The sequence below is a fragment of the Triticum dicoccoides genome, chromosome 1B, assembly GCF_002162155.2.
Source record: "Triticum dicoccoides isolate Atlit2015 ecotype Zavitan chromosome 1B, WEW_v2.0, whole genome shotgun sequence".
Classification (NCBI taxonomy): Eukaryota; Viridiplantae; Streptophyta; class Magnoliopsida; order Poales; family Poaceae; genus Triticum; species Triticum dicoccoides.
The window spans coordinates 66,172,218-66,193,218 of NC_041381.1; the positions used below are offsets into that span (position 1 = coordinate 66,172,218).

The 21,001-nt window shown below is 43.5% G+C and overlaps 1 protein-coding gene across 1 annotated transcript; it reads left to right on the forward strand.

Moving 5' to 3' along the window:
- Positions 1-939: 939 nt before the first annotated feature.
- On the forward strand, positions 940-3,440 carry LOC119319392 (co-chaperone protein p23-1-like). Its single transcript, XM_037593876.1, has 6 exons — positions 940-1,103; positions 1,680-1,866; positions 1,983-2,142; positions 2,241-2,269; positions 2,347-2,437; positions 3,090-3,440. Exons 1-6 carry the CDS (start codon positions 1,099-1,101, stop codon positions 3,167-3,169), a joined length of 552 nt encoding a protein of 183 aa, XP_037449773.1. The 5' UTR covers positions 940-1,098; the 3' UTR covers positions 3,170-3,440.
- Positions 3,441-21,001: the final 17,561 nt, after the last annotated feature.

The following is a 21,001-nucleotide window of genomic DNA, read 5'->3' on the forward strand; positions in this document are numbered from 1 at the left end:
GTGGTTTCTGGTATGAGAAATATAATCAAAGATCCATTAAAAAGCTTAATTTTGGAAGAATATAACAAATCTAGTCTTTTTTTATTAAAGTCTGTCAGGAAAGAGCCACCCATATTCTGTAATTAGTAAGCTGTGAGCAGAGAGACAACTGTTCCTTGTGAAACATTTATGATACAAAAACGAAAGGTAATTCGTTCATGACACCTTCATTTTTCAGATAACGCGCAAGTCATTCACAAAGAACGGGTTTTTGACGGCGGGGAGTAAGTAGCCCACAACAACTATACCTATACTTGTGACTTAAAGTGGCAGGTACGCAGAAATACAAGATGGTCATGTCCTAATAACAACTTTCATCTATTTACAAGTCAAGAGAATACAGTTAGTATATGCATTATGCCTCTTGGTGGCTTCGCTATGATAGCATTCGAAGTTCAAACATTTAGTACAACTCGTAATGCAAGGGTACCTCTATCTAAATAATTAAGCCATGAAATACTATATTGCTTGAAAAGGAAGTATAGGACAAGAATAATGTAGCCTACAATAGGCTCTGCAAATAACCATAAACCATCAAATATACATATAGTTCCACTTCAATTTTTATTCTTTCATCATCATCCAAAGAAAAATGTGTTAATTCGACGCCGCGGCACAAGCCCTCTCAGCTCCAGGTACTAGTTTCAGAAAACGGAACTCTGGACTCTGAAAGGTATATTGCTACAGCTTAATACCACGTGACATATGTGATAAGCAATTCAAACAATTTATAAAAAAATAAATCAGAGTAGATGATGTCAAAAAGGGAAAACAAGAAAATCTCAAAAAGAAAAAAGAAAAATCAGAGATAGGACTTTGAAACCCGAAGGACATCGAACGATCTAGAGCCTTGCCGAAGCAGCTAAGCCAGCTCGTATTTACGGTTTTGCCCTCATTGACTTCCCTCCTATCCCCTTCCACTCCGCCGCTCGTCGTTTCCTCCGTCTCTCCTCAGGCAGGCGCTCTCCCTCTCCTCCTGGTCCTGGAGCCGCGACTCATCTGAACCCTAAACCGTAGATCCCGGCGCAGCAGGAGCGAGATATCCTCCAGCAAGCAAGCATGAGGTGATAGCCGCTCGCGATCCTTCTCTGGGCGTTCTCTTGTTCTAATTGACGAGATTCATGTGCGGTCGCGTGGTGGTAGGTCGCCGCCGCCGGCTGACCGGGCTGGGCTCGGATGGGATTGATTGACGGGGCGCTGCTATTTTAGTTTGGTTATTTACAGTAGGATTCTGCATATGGTCTTCTTGTCTGTCTGTCATATACAGACAGTAGTACTAGTTTGTTTAGTCAGTTAGATTAGATTGGATCATGGCTCTGGAAGTCGGGACTTTGCAGTCTGGACATTGCGCCTTGTAAGTTACCACTGTATTTCTTGGTTATTGTTAGGCACACGCATGCGTGTCGTTGCGATTTGTGATATCCTAGGTTTTTGCTCAAAGGGATGCCCTGTTTTGGCGTTCCAGAGCATGATTGGCTGATTAATCACCGTTTGTTTGGCTGGCCAAGCCAACCTCACAAAAAGTTGCCAGTTTTTGGCCAACAAATTGGCTGGCCATCTTCTTATTGATTGATGATGATTGTCGCGGTCGTAGAGACGAGATTTGATCAAAATCCTGATGGTGATTGTTTTGAGTGCAGTCGCCACCCGAGCACCAAGTGGGCGCAGAGGCTGGACAAGGTTTACCTGACGATTGAGCTGCCCGACGCCAAGGATGTGAAGCTCAACTTGAGGCCTGATGGCCATTTCAACTTCTCGGCAAAGGCCCCTGCTGATGGCATGCAGTATGAGCTTGACCTTGAGCTCTTTGATGCTGTCAGCGTTGAGGTTTGTGTCTGCAATTACTTACAAATGTCATCTTCTTGGGTGCACTTTTTACATGCTAATCAACTGCTGTTATTTATTTACATGCTAATCAACTGCTGTTATTTATTTACATGCAGGAGAGCCAAGCGGCTGTTGCCCCGAGGGCTATATGCTACCTTGTCAAGAAAACTGAGGCCAAGTGGTGGCCTAGGCTGCTCAAGAAGGAAGGCAGGCCGCCTGTGTTCCTCAAGGTTGACTGGGATAAATGGCAAGATGAGGATGATGAAGACGCTGGATGTAAGTTCTGTGGTTCAAACATGTGTTTGTTTGGGTAGGTCCTATATACTATACTACCCTGTTCGGGGTGAACTGACCTCAGGTTATCTGTCTCGCAGTTGGTGACTTTGGTGATATGGACTTCTCGGTATGGGCCTGGTACAATCTTTCTTCGGTTACCAAGTAAATGTTAGCAAGGCTTCTCATTGTTCTTTGTGTTTGCAGAAGCTGGACATGGGAGGTGGTGATGACGATGATGATCATGAGATTGAGGAGGATGATGATGAAGACAATGTGGTCGACAGTGCTAACAAAGGTAGCTTATGATGTTTATCTTGCACCCCACAATTTGTTTGGGAAGCATGTGCCTGTTCAAGGCTTCATATTTGCTGTCCTGCTATTTGATTAGTGCCATGCTGATAATGTTCAGAACGAGGATACTAGTAAGACATTTTGCTGAATCCTACTCTTAATTATTTAGCCTTTTAGTGGTGAACCCTCAGTTTTTCTGGAGGTCCAATGCGAGAGTAGCATAGACATATCTTCAGTACACATGCCTGTGGAAGTGTCGAACTCTGTCCAGTGTTGTTCAATGCAAGTTGAGGCGACTGTATTAACCATCTGTTCCAAGAACAGTACAGAAAGACTTTGGCTGGCTTTCTCTTCTGTGAATTATTACAAAATTCACTAACTGGGATGTTCACTGATAGGGTGACAACTCTTGTAACCACCACCTCCTAGGAGGATTGTACCTTCTCATCTTTTCAATGAAATGAAACGCAAAGAGTCCTTTGCGTTTTCTCAAAAAAAAAAATACAAAATTTTGATTTGGTCTATTTACTGCAACCTAGCATAAATAACTTGACCATTTCGAAAAAACACAAAGAACTTGTGGAGTTGGTCTCGACTCTTGGATTTTATGGGTAGTACTGTGTGCTGAACTACTAACCATGTTGCTGTAAATGCAGGTGATGTAGATGCTGAGACAGAGCCGGGGAGCAAGGGAGGGGAAGCTCCATCAGCTGCTGGTGAAGAAGCAAAGCCATAAGATTGGAGGCGATGGCATCGATCGTTACAACTTATGATGGTTATGAGATCTGTTTCTAGACGCGAGGTAGAATTTTGGTGTGCCCCTGAAGTTGGGTAGTAGAGGTGGGTGTTGGTAGCTTTTGGCCCGGGGCTATCTGTAGTGTTCAACGTTATTCTGCACCTTTTGTTTACTAGTAAATTGTATGTGCTTTGCACGTCACTTAAATATATAAAAGCATGGGAAAATACATTTGAATATGTATTTCCTTTCCTAGAATCATATTAGACAAGATCCAACTTGTTGGTTATTAGTCCCAGTTTTGTAAGATTCTCCCAGAACCTGACCCCTTCCTAGCTTCGCTCAGAATCTTTGAGCCGCATTTGTTTTATTATCCTATTTAGTTAGGGTCTAATTAGCTAGGATTCTAAAACAAATGGTGTCAAAGATTCTGAAAGAAGTTAATGAGGGGTCAGACTCCGGGAGAATCTTTCAAAAGACCTGGGTCTTATCTCTCTAGAATAGATTGTTCTAGTCTCTTTTTATTGGAGTATCAGATAAGCATGTCGAAAGGTACTTTTAAAAAACATGAGATGGTAGAATTGGGGGTTCAGTTATTCTTCTATAACAAAAACAACACATCCACACACACACAGGCTTCATAACCAACACATCCACACACACAGGCTTCATAACCAGTGTGGCGTGTCGCCACGTCTAAGAGTATCTCTAAAAGACCCCGTATACGCCTTATTGCGAATAAGGGCCGAGAAATCGGAGATTTATGGGTCGCGCGTTGCTGTGCGGCCAAACAGAGTCCGTATTTGAAACCGATTTTCTTTAAAAGTATTCCGATAAGAAGTGGAGAACACAACTACATTCATGGGTTGATCATCGCTATATAGAAAGTTATTTTACATAGTGCATTCGCACCGGGTGCGGCCCTACTACATTCGCAAAATCGGAGCTCACTGCCATCCCTCCTCCGCTCACTCTGTCGTTGTCGGAGGAGACAAGATCGATGTACTTCTTGTCTTGCTCCTCCTGCTCGCGGCGCAATTGAGCCGAGGTCGCTGAGCTCCTCGCCCCCCAGGCGACGTGCCTCCTCTCCTCTTGTTCGCGCACAGAGCGCTCGGCGAGCACCGCTTCGAAGGCGTCCGTGTTCGGCCCGGCGAGGTAGTCCTTCAGGCTGGTGACGTCGCAGCTGCGCGGGGGCTCCTCCCTTCCTTCGATCTTGATGGCGCGGAGTGGAGTGAGCTCGCCGTGCTCCCTCTTCACTGGCACGGAGTAGAGGTGGTGTTGGTGCCTTTTGGCCTGGGGCTATCTGTAGTGTTCAACGTTATTCTGCACCTTTGGTTTACTACTAGCTCCGTCTGAAAATACTTGTCATCAAAATGAATGTATGTAGAACTAAAATACATCTAGATACATCCTTTTTATTCATTTTGATGACAAGTATTTCCGGACGGAGGGAGTAGTAAATCGTATGTGCTTTGCACGTCACTTAAATATATAAAAGCATGGGAAAATATATTTGAATATGTATTTCCTTTCCTAGAATCATATTAGACAAGATCCAACTTGGTTCTTAGTTGGGAGAATCTGACCCCTTCCTAGCTTTCTGGAAGAATCTTGCAAAAGACCTGGGTCTTACCTCTCTAGAATCTAGATTGTTCTATTTTTTTATTAGAGTATCAGATAAGCATGTGGAAAGATACTTCTAAAAACATGAGATGGTAGAGTTGGGGGTGTTGGGGGTTTAGTTATTCTTCTATAACAAAAACAACACATCCATAGGTTTAGTTATTCTTCGAGGTAAATACACTAAGAATCTTAGAACTTGCGTGTGACGGTCAGTTTGGTGCACAAACTTGTAAAATACGTGTTTCTGGTCCACGGACTTGCATGAAGGTGCAAATACGGTCACATTTTATGTACGCGGACGTATCTACTGCCTACTTGGTAGTCCAGCATGGTAAAGGCCCGCTGTCAGCCATGGTAATAGTTCTTGCATGATAGATTTGTAGAAAAGCACACACCTTTTTGTTCATACACTGGGCCACTCAAATAAAATAAATAAAACATTGGCAGAGGTGGATTTCGAACCCAATACCAGCCGCTGAAAGTACCCCGTGTATTATCCCTCAAAAAAAAGTATCCTGTGTACAGCCACCATTTTATCAACAGGGACTGAAAAATTAAAGAAGAAATCAAACCTGGAAAACAGGATCCCGACAATTCGAACCTGTGAAATCGTGGTCGTCCATGACTAAGCAAACCATCAGGCTACAATTGCACATAATGTTATAAATATATAAACACTGTTTATGTTCTTATGTCTTTTGTTCAATGTAAGAAATACAAAAAAACATAGATTCTCGTGTTGTGACCATCCAAAAATGTCCATGCGTTACAAAAAAAAGGTACGAGAAATCTTAGATAATATTTAAACATTGTAAGATATATATTTGTGTAACTAAAAAAACATACGCTGCATTTAAAAATGTTCATGCATTTCAAAAAATATTTATGACATTTAAAAATATTAATAAAATGTAAAAAACTGTTCAGATAGTTTAAAAATATTTTGTATCATCCAAAAATGTTTAACATATATTTGAAATAGGTTCAAAATCTTGTATTTGAATAAATATTATCATATGTTTAGAAAACAAGTATATAAATCTCTTTAGATGTATACCTGAAACAGATAATGTGTATGAAAAATATCGACATCAAAACATATATTTTTTAAAAATGTTAATAATCTATTTGGATAGTGTATAAAAATGTTTATGTTGTATACAAAAAATGTAAAATATGTGTGTAAAAGTATATATCAAAACATATATTTGAAAAAAATATTAATTATGTATTTGAAAAATGCTTAACATATATAAAGAGTAATGTTTAGTATGGTACCATGCATGTTTTTTGCACCATGCATGTAGCTAGTTATGCATATATGGCTATATAGTGTTCTCTCCGTACCATATTATAAGACGTGGACAAAGGGAGTAGTACGTACGAGCCTGTATATATTTACAATATTTGAATATTATCCAACTCAAAAAAATGTTTAAATATTATTTAAAATGCCATGTACCTTTATTTGTAATGCATGAACGTTTTTGGTAGGTCACAAACACTAGAATATATGTTTTTTTGTGAATATATATAAGTTGTATTTCTTACATAGAACAAAAGAGAGAACAAGATATAAAAAGTTTAGCTCTTTGGAACATTCTTCTTTTGAATAGCGGCCAGTACTCCACGAGGTCACAGGTTCGAATTGTAATTCTTTATTTTTTTCAGTCCGTGTTGATAGAATATAAGTTGTAGTGGTGCTAGTAGAACATGAAATGTTATCTGTCTGGTGGCTGTCCACGCCATTTTATTAGCTGCAGGTCATGTGTTCGAAAACCCATCATCTTTTCTCTTTGGTTTTTTACTTTATTTGCAGGGCCCAATACGTGAATAAAATAATTCATTTTTTTTTTTTGCAAATCTACCATATGAGAACTGTTACCGTGGCTGACAATGGGCCCCAGCGATGCTGGCGTGCCATGCAGCTTATAGATACGTCCGTGTATGTAAAATGTGACCGTATTTGCACGTCCATGCAAGTTAGCGGACCAGAAGCATGTATTTTACAAGTTTATGCACCAAACTGGCCGCTATGCGCAAGTTCTAAGACTTCTAGTGTATTTACCTCTTATTCTTCTGTAACAAAAACAACACATCCACACACAGGCTTCATAACCAGTGCGGCGTGTCGCCACGCCTCTGCGTGCTCTTACAAAGTAAGAGCATCTCTAACAGACCCCGTATACCAGCGGCCCTTATCGCGGATAAGGGTCGAGAAATCGAAGATTTACGGGTTGCCCATGGCTGCGGCCGAACAGAGTCAGTATTTGAAATCGAAAATTTTGAAAAAAAATATTCCGATAAGAAATGGAGAACACAACCACATTCATGGATTGATCATCGCTATGTAGGAAGTTATTTTATATAGTGCATTCGCAACCGGGTGCGGCCCTACCACATTCGCAAAATCGAAGCTCACCGCCATTCCTCCTCCGCTCACTCGTCGTTGTCCGAGGAGACACAATCGACGTACTTCTTGTCTTGCTCCTCCTGCTCGCGGCGCAATTGAGCCGAGGTCGTTGAGCTCCTCGTCCCCCCGGCGACGTGCGTTCTCCTCCTCCTGTTCGTGCGCAGAGCGCTCGGTGAGCGCCGCTTCGAAGGCGTCCGTGTTTGGCCTGGCAAGGTATTCCTTCGGGCCGGTGACGTCGCGGCTGCGCGGGGGCTCCTCCCCTCCCTCGATCTTGATGACACAGAGCGGAGCGAGCTCGCCGTGCTCCCTCTTCACTAGCAGCAGCGGTGCACCGACGAGCTCCCCGCGTTGAAGAGGCGCGCATGGCGGCGATCGTACTCCCCCGTCCCGCGACGGAGGAGGGACGATGGCACCGGGAGCCGGCAGTTCGTGCATCGCTTTGCCAAGCGCTTGCGCGCCGCATCGGCGATGACGCAACGCTTGCGCTTCGGGTCTTCACCGCCACCGTGACAACTAGAGCTCGACATCGGCGCATATGGGTGGGGGGGGTAGTGGTTTTAGCTCGCCGACGGCGAGAAATTGGAGAGGGGATTGAGGATTCATGGCGGCGGAGGGATAGGGTTTCGGCCCGTATCCTCGCGGCAAACACGTAGATATATCGTGTGGGGAGGGGGCGGTTTGTGGGCCACCGTAAAATAATTTACGGGCCAAGCGACTGTGCGGGCTCTGGTCTGACCGGAAAAACGGGTCGGGCCGTACACTCGCACGGAGAGATGCTCTAAAGAGTGGCATATAATCAATGTACTACCAAGGGTTGATTATTGCCCAAGCAGAACCGAGTGATTGGCGCACACAGAGTGACAGAGAGGGGAGAGAGCACGGGTGGGGTGGAGACCGGAGCGGCGAGGGTTTCGGTGCCAGCGTCGCTGCCCTGGGTGGAGAAACCCCACCCCTCGCGCCCTCCGCCCGCCTCGGGGAGTCCGGCAGGGCTCCGGATCTGCTCGGCCGCCGCCGCCGGCATCGGGCCCTTCGCTTCGGCGGGAAGTTCTCCGCCGCATTGCCCCCGTCTCCCACGCCTGTTTCCCCCCTCGATTCCCCCGGCTTTCCGGTGGGTTGATGCTTTGTTCCGCTCGATCTCGGCGTAGATGTACGTACTTTGGTAGTCTGTTTGGTGATTTGTAGTCCACTCCTAGTATAATTTTTGCATGCTGCATGGATTTTCCCTTGGAATTGGCCCGATGATGATTAGGCTGAAACCCCCAATGCGGGGATAGATCGGCTCAGATCTGAGCACGAAAAGCGATCAGAAATGGCTAATGCGGCGCTGGCTTCTCTGTTCTGGGCGCTGAGGCCTGTGTCTGGGTCAGCCGTATCTTCCGCTGAAGCTCTGCCACTGACCTAGGGCCGGCCCTTGTTGAGGTCTGCCTCTCCGTCCTTCTCCTACTCCTTGCCGTCGTCGCCGCCGTACTTTTGCCATGGCCACGCCACGCCTCGCCACTTCTTTCGGTTCACCAGGCACGCCCCAGTGCCGGCTTTGGAGCCAGCCGCATTAGCCTGCGATGAAAACTGAAATCTGAGGGCCATGTTGTGATGCAGAATTCTCGGTATATTTTCGTCCGGATCGAACTCTCTTGCAATGCCACACACACTGTAAACCAGACAGCTTCTGCACATTGTGTTATATTGTCGTATGCAATGCAATGGTGGAATGGAATGCCATCTTACAGTGTGTGGAGCACTCCTAGGCTAGTGATTTGGTAGGATAATTAATCGATTGCACTGAATCACCCGCGCTAATCTCCTATGGCTATTTTCCTCTTTGTTTCCTCCGGCTTTCTGGTGGTATGATGCTTTGTTCTAATCGATCTCAGCTTAGATTTACTTTCGTGGTTTGCTTTGTGCATTTGTAGTTTATACTATGTTTTTGCTTTCTACATGGATTTTTCCTTTCTCTTGGCCTGATGATGATTAGGATGAAAGGCCCATGTGGGAATGGATAGATAGATCAATTGATCGGCTCAGGTTTGAGCTTGAAATGGGACCAGCCGTTGCATTCGCAAGGTTGAAGCCCCTGAAATGGCTAATACAGCGCTGGCCTTCTCTGTTCTAGGCGCTGAGGCATGTGTGCTTGGGTTAGCCGCTGCTTTTGCTCAAGCTCCGCCACTGACTGATGGGATGGTTCCCTTCTTCTCCACCACCACCACCACCACCATTGCCTGGTCTTCTCCATCGGTCCACCCAGACACATCACAGTGCCAGCTTTGAAGCCCGCTGCATTAGCCTTTGATGAACCTGAAATCTGAGGGCCATGTTGTTATGCGAATTCTCGGTATTTTCATTTGAATCGAACTGTTTTGTGTGGACTCACTGTAAAACAGCCAGCTTGCACATGGTGTTATACTATTGTGTAGTGGGCAATGGTGGAACGGGAACTCACAATGTGTAAAGCAGTGCTTTGGGCCATGCATGTGCGCCTGCCTGTCTTTGCTGAGATCCAGGCTAGTGTTTTGGTAAGATAATTAACTGGTCGTACTGAATCAGCCACACCCATCCCTCGTGTGCTACACATGATGGCCTAGGATCACACTGACAGATGTTACCAGTCCAGCCGAGGTTCATTTTTTATACATCTATATTCTTGTTTTTGTTTCTTTTACCTTATTCTGTGTCACCTGTCATTTCAAGAACTGTTCATTTGCCATTCTTGAATGCAGGTTGGCTGTTTTGTACTAGGAAATATGACATGCTTTTGCTACAGAAATAGTGATTAGAACACTTTTGATTTGTTTTCTGTTTTTCTTTCAGTTACTTCTCTTACCAGTTTAACCTCATATTACATTACATCTTCCATTTAATAAGAAACCAACTGTGAACTTTTGGCTTTGCACCAAAATCATGATGGTATTTTTTGAGGATGGTGGTTAGAAGCATGTATTGCCTAATGATGAAAACTAATGTCAAGAGATGGAACATGACATGATCCCTCCCCCTTCTCTCTCTCTCATGTGTGTGTGCGCGCGCACGTACTTTGGCAGCGGATCTACCTTTCTTCATGCCCTTACAGGTGAATTGAATTTCATCTCTTGTGCCATCAATGAATGCTACATATTTGAACATGTGAAGGCACAGGGCTTCATTTTCATATCACAAATTATTGGCGAAGTTATGTTTGACATATTTATTTGGTTTCATCTTCCAGATCTGTATATATTTGTTTGATGCGAACCCTTCATTTGCACTGTTATTTCTTATGCTTAGATTATGTTAATTTCTACTGTGACAGAATCGTGATGTTTCATTTTGTTCTTGATGGTGGATAGAATCATATAAGTGTTCTCTTCTATACATCACCCGATGATGAAAATTGAAAATGTAGAGATGGCACTTGGGCATGATCCTCTCCTCCCTGTCCTCCTCCTCCTCCTCCTCTCTCTCTCTCTCTCTCTCTCTCTCTCTCTCTCTCTCTCTGCGTGATGCGTAATGGCACATGCGGCAGCAACAGCAGCAGCAGTTCAATCTTTCACATGCCTTATGGACAAAAGGGAGATCATTTCTTGTGCCATCAATGAATGGTACATCTATGGCACCTGAGGGCATGACGTTTCTTTACCTTATTCTGAAAACCGGCAAAATTTGCATGGATATATTTATTTTCAATTTCATTTTCCTTCAATAGCATTGTTGTCTCTTACGTTCAGCATTTGCATCATTTTCGCTTTTGCTTCATCATTTTTGTGCATTTGTTGTGGTTCCATCTGATTATGATTAAGTTTGCTCTGTGATTTCTTCATTACTTTTGTAGTACCTTCTTAGCTTTTTGTTTTGCTATTCACCTCAGTGGAGGAAAATCTTTGGTGTTTCATGATTTATCACGATTGATCACTGTTGTAAATCAGTTTGCATTTGAGTTCCGATAACAGAAGTGGTAGCCCCTTACCAGGGAGAAGGTTTTGAATTGGCCAAAGCATTGTTGGTTTCTGTCTGTAATGTTTATTAGTGGTTTTAAGTTAGTATTTTGGTTATGATTTGTGCTTCAAAATTGCCCATCTCCTACGTCTATTTCCCCCTTCGATTCCTTCGGCTCTCCGATGGTTTGATGCTTTGTTCTGGTCGATCTCGGTGTAGATGTACTTTGGTTGTAGTCTGTTTGGTGATTTGTAGTGTACTAGTAGTACTATATTTTCCGCATGCTGCATGGATTTTCCCTTGGATTGGTCCGATGATGATTTACTGAAACCCCCAATGCGGGGATGTGGATGGATGGATGGATAGATAGACCGGCTCAGATCTGAGCTCGAAAGGGATCAGCCGTTGCGTTGCAAGGTTGAATTAAGCCCCTGAAATGGCTAATGCGGCGCTGGCTTCTCTGTTCTTGGCGCTGAGGCCTGTGTCTGGGTCAGCCGTTGCTTCCGCTGAAGCTCTGCCACTGACCTAGGGCCGGCCCTTGTTGAGGTCCACATCTCCGTCCTTCTCCTCGTCGTCGTCGCCGTCGCACTTTTGCCATGGCCTTGCCTCGCCTCGCCACTTCTTTCGGTTCACCCAGACACACCCCAGTGCCGGCTTTGGAGCCCGCCGCATTAGCCTACGACGAAACTGAAATCTGAGGGCCATGTTGTCATACAGAATTCTCGGTATTTTCGTCTAAGTCGAACTCTTCTGCATGGTCACACTGCAAAACACGCAGCTTTTGCACATTGTATTACATTGTAGTGTAGTATGCAATACAATGGTGGAATGGGATGCCATCTTACAATGTGTGGAGCACTCCTAGGCTAGTGATTTGGTAGGATAATTAACTGATTGCACTGAATCACCTGCGCTAATCTCCTATGGCTATTTTCCTCTCTGTTTCCTTCGGCTTTCTTGTGGTTTGATGCTTTGTTCTGATCGATCTTGGCTTAGATTTACTTTCGTGGTTTGTTTTGTGCGTTTGTAGTGTATACTATTCGCTTGTTGCATGCATTTTCCTTTCTCTTGGCCTGATGATGATTAGGGTGAAAGGCCCATGTTGGGATGGATGGATAGATTGATTGATCGCCTCAGGTTTGATCTTGGAACGGGATCAGCCGCTGCATTCGCAAGGTTGAAGCCCCTGAAATGGCTAATACAGCGCCGGCCTTCTCTGTTCTAGGCGCTGAGGCATGTGCTTGGGTTAGCCGTTGCTTTTGCTCAAGCTCCGCCACTGACTGATGGGCTGGTTCCCTTCTTCCTTCTCTTCCTACCAGCTCACTGTCGGCGTCCTTGTCTTCACCACCACCACCATTGCCTGGTCTTCTCTATGGTCCACCCAGACACGTCACAGTGCCAGCTTTGAAGCCTTCTACATTAGCCTTTGAACCTGAAATCTGAGGGCCATGTTGTAATACGAATTCTCGGGATTTTCATTCGAATCGAACTGTTTTGTGTGGACTCACTGTAAAACAGCCAGCTTCCACATGGTGTTAGACTGTTGTGAAGTGGGCAATGGTGGAACGCGTACTCACAATGTGTAAAGCAGTGCTTTTGGCCATGCATGTGCACCTGCCTGTCTTTGCCGAGATCTAGGCTAGTATTTTGGTAAGATAATTAACTGGTCGCACTGAATCAGCCACACCCATCCCTCGCGTGCTAGATATGATGGCGTAGGATCACACTGACAGATGTTACCAGTCCATCTGAGGTTCGTTTTTTATACATCTATATTCTTGTTTTCGTTTCTTTTACCTTATTCCGTGTCACCTGTCATTTCAAGAACTGTTCATTTGCCATTCTTGAATGCAGGTTGGCTGTTTTGTAGGAAATATAACATGCTTTTGCTACAGAAATAGTGATTAAAACACTTTTGATTTGTTTTCTGTTTTTCTTTTAGTTACTTTTCTTACCAGTTTAACCTCATATTACATCTTCCATTTAATAAGATCCCAACTCTGAACTTTTGGCTTTGCACCAAAATTTCTGTTTTGAGTTTTTGACTATATCATGATGGCGTTTTTTTTGGGATGGTGTTTAGAAGCATGTATTGCGTAATGATGAAAACTAATGTCAAGAGATGGGACATGCCATGATCCCTCCCCGCTTCTCTCTCTCATGTGTGCGTGTGGGCGCACACACACACACACACACACACACACATTGACAGCGGATATACCTTTCTTCATGCGCTTACGGGTGAATTGAAGATCATCTCTTGTGCCATCAATGAATGCTACATATTTGAACATGTGAAGGCACGGGCTTCATTTTTCATACCACAAATAATTGGCGAAGTTTTGTTTGACATATTTAGCTGGTTTCATCTTCCAGATCTGTATATATTTGTTTGATGCGAACCCTTCATTTGCACTGCTGTTTCTTATGCTTAGATTATGTTAATTTCTATTGTGACAGAATGTGATGTTTCATTTTGTTCTTGATGGTGGATAGAATCATATAAGTGTTCTCTTCTATACATCGCCCGATGATGAAAATGGAAAATGTAGAGATTTCGACATGATTCTCTCCTCCCTGTCCCTCCTCCTCCTCCCTCTCTCTCTCTCTCTCTGTGTGTGTGTGTGTGTGATGCGTAATGGCACATGCAGCAGCAGCAGCAGCAGTTCACACCAGATCAATCTTTCACATGCCTTATGGACAAAAGGGAGATCATTTCTTGTGCCATCAATGAATGGTACATCTATGGCACCTGAGGGCATGACATTTCTTTACCTTACACTAATAACCGGCAAAATTTGCATGGATATATTTATTTTCAATTTCATCTTCCTTCAATAGCATTGCTGTCTCTTACGTTCAGATTTGCATCATTTTCGCTTTGCTTCATCATTTTTGTGCATTTGTTGTGGTTCCATCTGATTATGATCAAGTTTGCTCTGTGATTTCTTCATTACTTTTCTAGTACCTTCTTAGCTTGTTGTTTTGCTTTTCACCTCAGTGGAGGAAAATCTTTGGTGTTTCATGATTTATCACGACTGATCACTGTTGTAAATCAGCTTGCATTTGAGTTCCGATCTCGAAGTGGTAGCCCTTTACCAGGGTTAAGGTTTTGAAATGGCCAAATCATTTGGTGGTTTCTGTCTGTAATGTTTATTAGTGGTTTTAAGTTAGTGTTTTGGTTATGATTTGTGCTTCAAAATTGCCCCGTCTCCTACGTCTATTTCCCCCTTCGATTCCTTCGGCTCTCCAGCGGTTTGATGCTTTGTTCTGGTCGATCTCGGTGTAGATGTACTTTGGTCGTAGTCTGTTTGGTGATTTGTAGTCTACTAGTAGTACTATATTTTCTGCATGCTGCATGGATTTTCCCTTGGATTGGCCCGATGATGATTAGGCTGAAACCCCCAATGTGGGGATGTGGATGGATGGATAGATAGATTTATCGGCTCAGATCTGAGCTCGAAAAGCGATCAGCCGTTGCGTTGCAAGGTTGAATGAAGCCCCCTGAAATGGCTAATGCGGCGCTGGCTTCTCTGTTCTGGGTGCTGAGGCCCGTGTCTGGGTCAGCCGTTGCTTCCGCTGAAGCTCTGCCACTGACCTAGGGCTGGGCCTTGTTGATGTCTGCCTCTCCGTCCTTCTCCTACTCCTCGCCGTCGCGCCGCACTTTTGCCATGGCCACACCACGCCTCGCCACTTCTTTCGGTCACCCAGACACGCCCCAGTGCCGGCTTTGGAGCCCGCCGCATTAGCCTGCGATGAAACTGAAATCTGAGGGACATGTTGTGATGCAGAATTCTCGGTATTTTTGTCCGAATCGAACTCTCTTGCAATGTCACACACACTGTAAAACAGTCAGCTTCTGCACATTGTGTTATATTGTCGTATGCAATGCAATGGTGGAATGGAATGCCATCTTACAGTGTGTGGAGCACTCCTTGGCTAGTGATTTGGTAGGATAATTGATTGATTGCACTGAATCACCCGCGGTAATCTCCTGTGGCTATTTCCCTCTTTGTTTCCTTCGGCTTTCTGGTGGTCTGATGCTTTGTTCTGATCGGTCTCGGCTTAGACTTACTTTCATGGTTTGCTTTGTGCATTTGTAGTGTATACTATGTTTTCGCTTGCTACATGGATTTTTCCTTTCTCTTGGCCTGGTGATGATTAGGGTGAAAGGCCCATGTGGGGATGGATAGATAGATCGATTGATCGGCTCAGGTTTGAGCTTGAAATGGGATCGGCCGCTGCATTCGCAAGGTTGAAGCCCCTGAAATGGCTAACACAGCACTGGCCTTCTCTGTTCTAGGCGCTGAGGCATGTGTGCTTGGGTTAGCCGTTGCTTTTGCTCAAGCTCCGCCACTGACTGATGGGATGGTTCCCTTCCTTCTCTTTCTACCAGCTCATGTGTCACCACATGGTGACACAGCTGTCGCTGCCGTCTCGTCGTTGTCACCACCACCACCACCAGCACCATTGCCTGGTCTTCTCCATCGGTCCACCCAGACACATCACAGTGCCAGCTTTGAAGCCCGCTGCATTAGCCTTTGATGAACCTGAAATCTGAGGGCCATGTTGTCATACGAATTTTCGGGATTTTCATTTGAATCGAACTCTTTTGTGTGGACTCACTGTAAAACAGCTTGCACATGGTGTTATACTGTTGTGTAGTGCGCAATGGTGGAATGCGAACTCACAGTGTGTGAAGCACTGCTTTGGGCCATGCATGTGCGCCTGCCTGTCTTTGCTGAGATCTAGGCTAGTGTTTTGGATAATTAACTGGACGCACTGAATCAGCCACATTCATCCCTTGTGTGTTAGATATGATGGTGTAGAATCACACTGACAGATCTTACCAGTCCATCTGAGATTCATTTTTTGTACATCTATATTCTTGTTTTCGTTTCTTTTACCTTATTCTGTGTCATGTGTCATTTCAAGAACTGTTCATTTGCCATTCTTGAATCCAGTTGGCTCTTTTGTAGGAAATATGACATGCTTTTGCTACAGAAATAGTGATTAAAACACTTCTGATTTGTTTTCTGTTTTTCTTTCAGTTACTTTTCTTACCAGTTTATCTTCGTATTACATCTTCCATTTAATAAGATCCTGATTGTGAACTTTGGGCTTTGCACCAAAATTTCTGTTTTGAGTTTTTGACTATATCATGATGGTATTTTTTGGGGATGGTGGTTAGAAGCATGTGTCTCGGCGTAGATGTACTTTGGTAGTCTGTCTCGTGATTTGTAGTATATTTTTGCATGCTGCATGGATTTTCCCTTGGATTGGCCCGATGACGATTAGGCTGAATTGAAACCCCCAATGAGGGGATGTGGATGGATGGATGGATCGATAGATCGGCTCAGATCTGAACTCGAAAAGCGATCAGAAATGGCTAATGCGGCACTGGCTTCTCTCTTCTGGGCGCTGAGGCCTGTGTCTGGGTCAGCCGTTGCTTCCGCTGAAGCTCTGCCACTGACCTAGGGCCGGCCCTTGTTGAGGTCTACCTCTCCGTCCTTCTCCTCATCGTTGTTGCCGTCGCCGCACTTTTGCCATGGCCTTGCCTCGCCTCTTCTTGTTCACCCAGACACACCCCGGTGCCAGCTTTGGAGCCAGCCGCATTAGCCTACGATGAAACTGCAATCTGAGGGCCATGTTGTGATGCCGATTTCTTGGTATTTTCGTCTGAATCGAACTCTTTTGCAAGGTCACACACTGTAAAACAGACAGCCTCTGCACATTGTGTTATATTGTAGTGTGGTATGCAATGCAGTGGTGGAATGGAATGCCACCTTACAATGTGTGGAGCACTCCTAGGCTAGTGATTTGGTAGGATAATTAATCGATTGCACTGAATCACCCGCGCTAATCTCCTATGGCTATTTTCCTCTTTGTTTCCTCCGGCTTTCTGGTGGTTTGATGCTTTGTTCTAATTGATCTCGGCTTAGATTTACTTTCGTGGTTTGTTTTGTGCATTCGTAGTGTATCCTATGTTTTTGCTTGTTGCATGGATTTTTCCTTTCTCTTGGCCTGATGATGATTAGGGTGAAAGGCCCATGTGGGGATGGATAGATAGATCGATTGATCGGCTCAGGTTTGAGCTTGAAATGGGATCAGCCGTTGCATTCGCAAGGTTGAAGCCCCTGAAATGGCTAATACAGTGCTGGCCTTCTCTGTTCTAGGCGTTGACTGATGATGGGTTAGCCGTTGCTTTTGCTCAAGCTCCGCCACTGACTGATGGGATGGTTCCCTTCTTTCTCTTTATACCAGCTCACGTCACAGTGCCAGCTTTGAAGCCCGCCACTGTCGCGGTGCCAGCTTTGAAGCCCGTTGCATTAGCCTTTATGAACGTGAAATCTGAGGGCCATGTTGTAATACGAATTCTAGGGATTTTTATTTGAATCAAACTCTTTTGTGTGGACTCACTGTAAAACAGTCAGCTTGCACATGGTGTTATACTGTTGTGCAGTGTGCAATGGTGGAACGCGAACTCACAGTGTGTGAAGCACTGCTTTGGGCCATGCATGTGCGCCTGCCTGTCTTTGCTGATATCTAGGCTGGTGTTTTGGTAAGATAATTAACTGGTCACACTGAATCAGCCACACCCATCCCTTGTGTGTTACTCCCTCCATTCCTAAATATAAGCCTTTCTAGAGATTCCAATGCGGACTACATAAGAAGCAAAATGAGTGAATCTACAGTCTAAAATATGTCTATATACATCCGAATGTAGTCCTTATTGAAATCTCTAAAAAGGCTTATATTTAGGAACGGAGGGAGTAGATATGATGGTGTAGGATCACACTGACAGATGTTACCAGTCCATCTGAGGTTCATTTTTTGTACATCTATATTCTTGCTTTAGTATCTTTTACCTTATTCTGTGTCAAGTGTCATTTCAAGAACTGTTCATTTGCCATTCTTGAATCCAGTTGGCTCTTTTGTAGGAAATACGACATGCTTTTGCTACCGAAACACTCCCTCCGTCCCATAATGTAAGAACATTTTTCAAGCTAACATAGCTTGAAAAACGTTCTTATAGTAGTGATTAAAACACTTATGATTTGTTTTCTGTTTTTCTTCCAGTTACTTTTGTTACCAGTTTAACTTATTACATCTTCCATTTAATAAGATCCTAACTGTGAACTTTTGGCTTTGCACCAAAATTTCTGTTTTGGTTTTTGACTATATCATGATGGTATTTTTGGGGGATGGTGGTTAGAAGCATGTATTGCCTAATGATGGAAACTAATGTCAAGAGATGGCGCATGACATGAACTAACTCTCTCTCTCTCTCTCTCTCTCTCTCTCTCATGATCTCTGTTTGATATATTTATTTGGTTTCATGTTCCAGATCTGTATACATTTGCTTGATGCGAACCCTTCATTTGCACTGCTATCTCTTATGCTTAGATTTTGCATTATTGCCATTTGGCTTCCTGAACCTTTTGAATTTGCGTCAGATCATGGACAGGTTTGTTCTGTTAATTTGTTTATTATGTTTCTAGTATCTTCTTGTTTCTTGCTTTGTTTTGCTTTGGCTATTTGATCTTAACCCTTCATTTGCACTTAATTTCTATTGTGACAGAATCATGATGTTCCATTTTGAAAATGTAGAGATGGCACTTGGACATGATCTCTCTCTCTCTCTCTCTCTCTCTCTCTCTGCGTGATGCGTGATGGCACATGCAACAGCAACAGCAGCAGCAGTTCACACCAGATCAATATTTCACATGCCTTATGGACAAAAGGGAGATCATTTCTTGTGCCATCAATGGATGCTACATCTATGGCACCTGAGGGCATGACATTTCTTTACCTTACACTAATAACCGGCAAAATTTGCATGGATATATTTATTTTCAATTTCATCTTCCTTCAATAACATTTCTGTCTCTTACGTTCAGATTTTGCATCATTTTCGCTTTGCTTCATCATTTTTGTGCATTTGTTGTGGTTCCATCTGATTATGATTAAGTTTGCTCTGTGATTTCTTCATTACTTTTGCAGTACCTTCTTAGCTTGTTGTTTTGCTCTTCACCTCAGCGGAGGAAAATCTTTGGTGTTTCATGATTTATCACGACTGATCACCGTTGTAAATCAGCTTGCATTTGAGTTCCGATCTTGAAGTGGTAGCCCTTTACCAGGGTGAAGGTTTTGAAATGGCCAAAGCATTGTTTGTAATGTTCATTGTCCTTTATCACGACTGATCACTGTCTGTAATGTTCATTAGTGGTTTTAAGTTAGTATTTTGTTTATGATTTGTGCTTCAAAATTGTCCATGAAGTTCTGATACTGGTTCTATACACCAATTAGTAATGCCTTCTACAATGTATTGCCCAATGATGAAAACTACTCCCTCCGTCCCATAATGCAAGATGTTTTGTGACACTACACTAGTGTGAAAAAACGTCTTACATTACGGGACGGAGGGAGTAATATGTAGAGATGGCACATTACATGGGCACGCGCGTGCATGTGTCTGTGTGTGCTGACAGCAGATATAACTTGAACAACTGAAGGCACAGGCTTCATTTTTGTCATCTTACACAAATTACCGGTAAACCTTTGTTTGATATATTTATTTTCAGTTTCATCTTCCAGATCTGTATATATTGGCTTGATAAAAATCCTTAATTTGCATTCCTTTCTCTTATGTTTAGAAGATTTTACATTATTGCCATTTGGCTTCAGTTTCGTGAATTTGCTTGTTTCATCTGGTCATGGTCAGGCTTGTTCTGTTAATTTGTTTGTTATGTTTCTAGTATCTATTTTGTTGTTGTTTGCCTTCGCTTTGGTTATTTGATCTGATCGATCTTAGTATAGTTTTGTTTTCTTGGTTTATTTTGTAGTGCAGTTCTACTGCTATATATTTTGCTTGCTACTTAGATTTGCCCTTGGCCCAATGATGATTACAATGGAGCCCTCATGCATGCATGGATGGATCGGCTTAGATTTGAGCTCCAAACAGGGCCAGCTGTTGCCTTCGCAAAGTTGAAGCCCCTGAAAATGGCTAATGCAGCACCGTCTTCTCTGTTCTGGGCGCTGAGGCATGTGTCTTGGATCAACCGTTGCTTCTGCCGAAGCTTTGGCACTGACACCTGGCAAAAGGTGTTCTTCTTCTGCTTCTGCTGCTTCTTCTTCTTCTTCACTCGATTGTTGTTGTCTCTGGCAACTCATGTGCTATACCGGTGAACCAAGGCACGCCCCAGTGCCAGCTTTGAAGCCTGCTGCATTAGCCTGTGATGAAACTGAAATCTGAGGGCCATATTGTAATACAACCTTGTTGGTATTTTCAATGGAATCGAACTCTTTTGCATGTGCTCACTGCCTAACAGCCAGTGTGCACGCTTTGCTTCTCTTATTTCATTATCTTGGTATATACTCCCTCCGTTCCTAAATATAAGTCTTTCTAGAGATTATACTATGGACTACATACAAATCAAAATGAGTGAATCTACACTCTAAAATGTGTCTATATACGTCCGTATGTAGTTTGTAGTGAAATCTCTAAAAAGACTTATATTTAGGAACGGGGGGAGTATTAGCTAAGGTTTAGGCTAGTGTTTTGAATAAAGTTATGTGCTTCATGGTGCTGAAGTGTGTATGTGGATTGCTAGCTCTTTCCATCAGTTCGGACTTTTTGTTGCATTAGCTAGTGCTGAATCATTGTTCCACAATCAATGGAACAAAATCACTCACATCCCCCTGCCATGTCGTCAGATATGATGGCAGAGGATCACAGTCTGACAGATGATACTATTTCATCTGAGGATAATTTTTCATACATTCATATTATTTATTTCTTTGTGCGATCAGTATTGTTGTGTCACGTGTCATATGTATCATAAACATTCCATTTGCCATTCTCAGATGCAGGTTGGTTCTTCTATAGT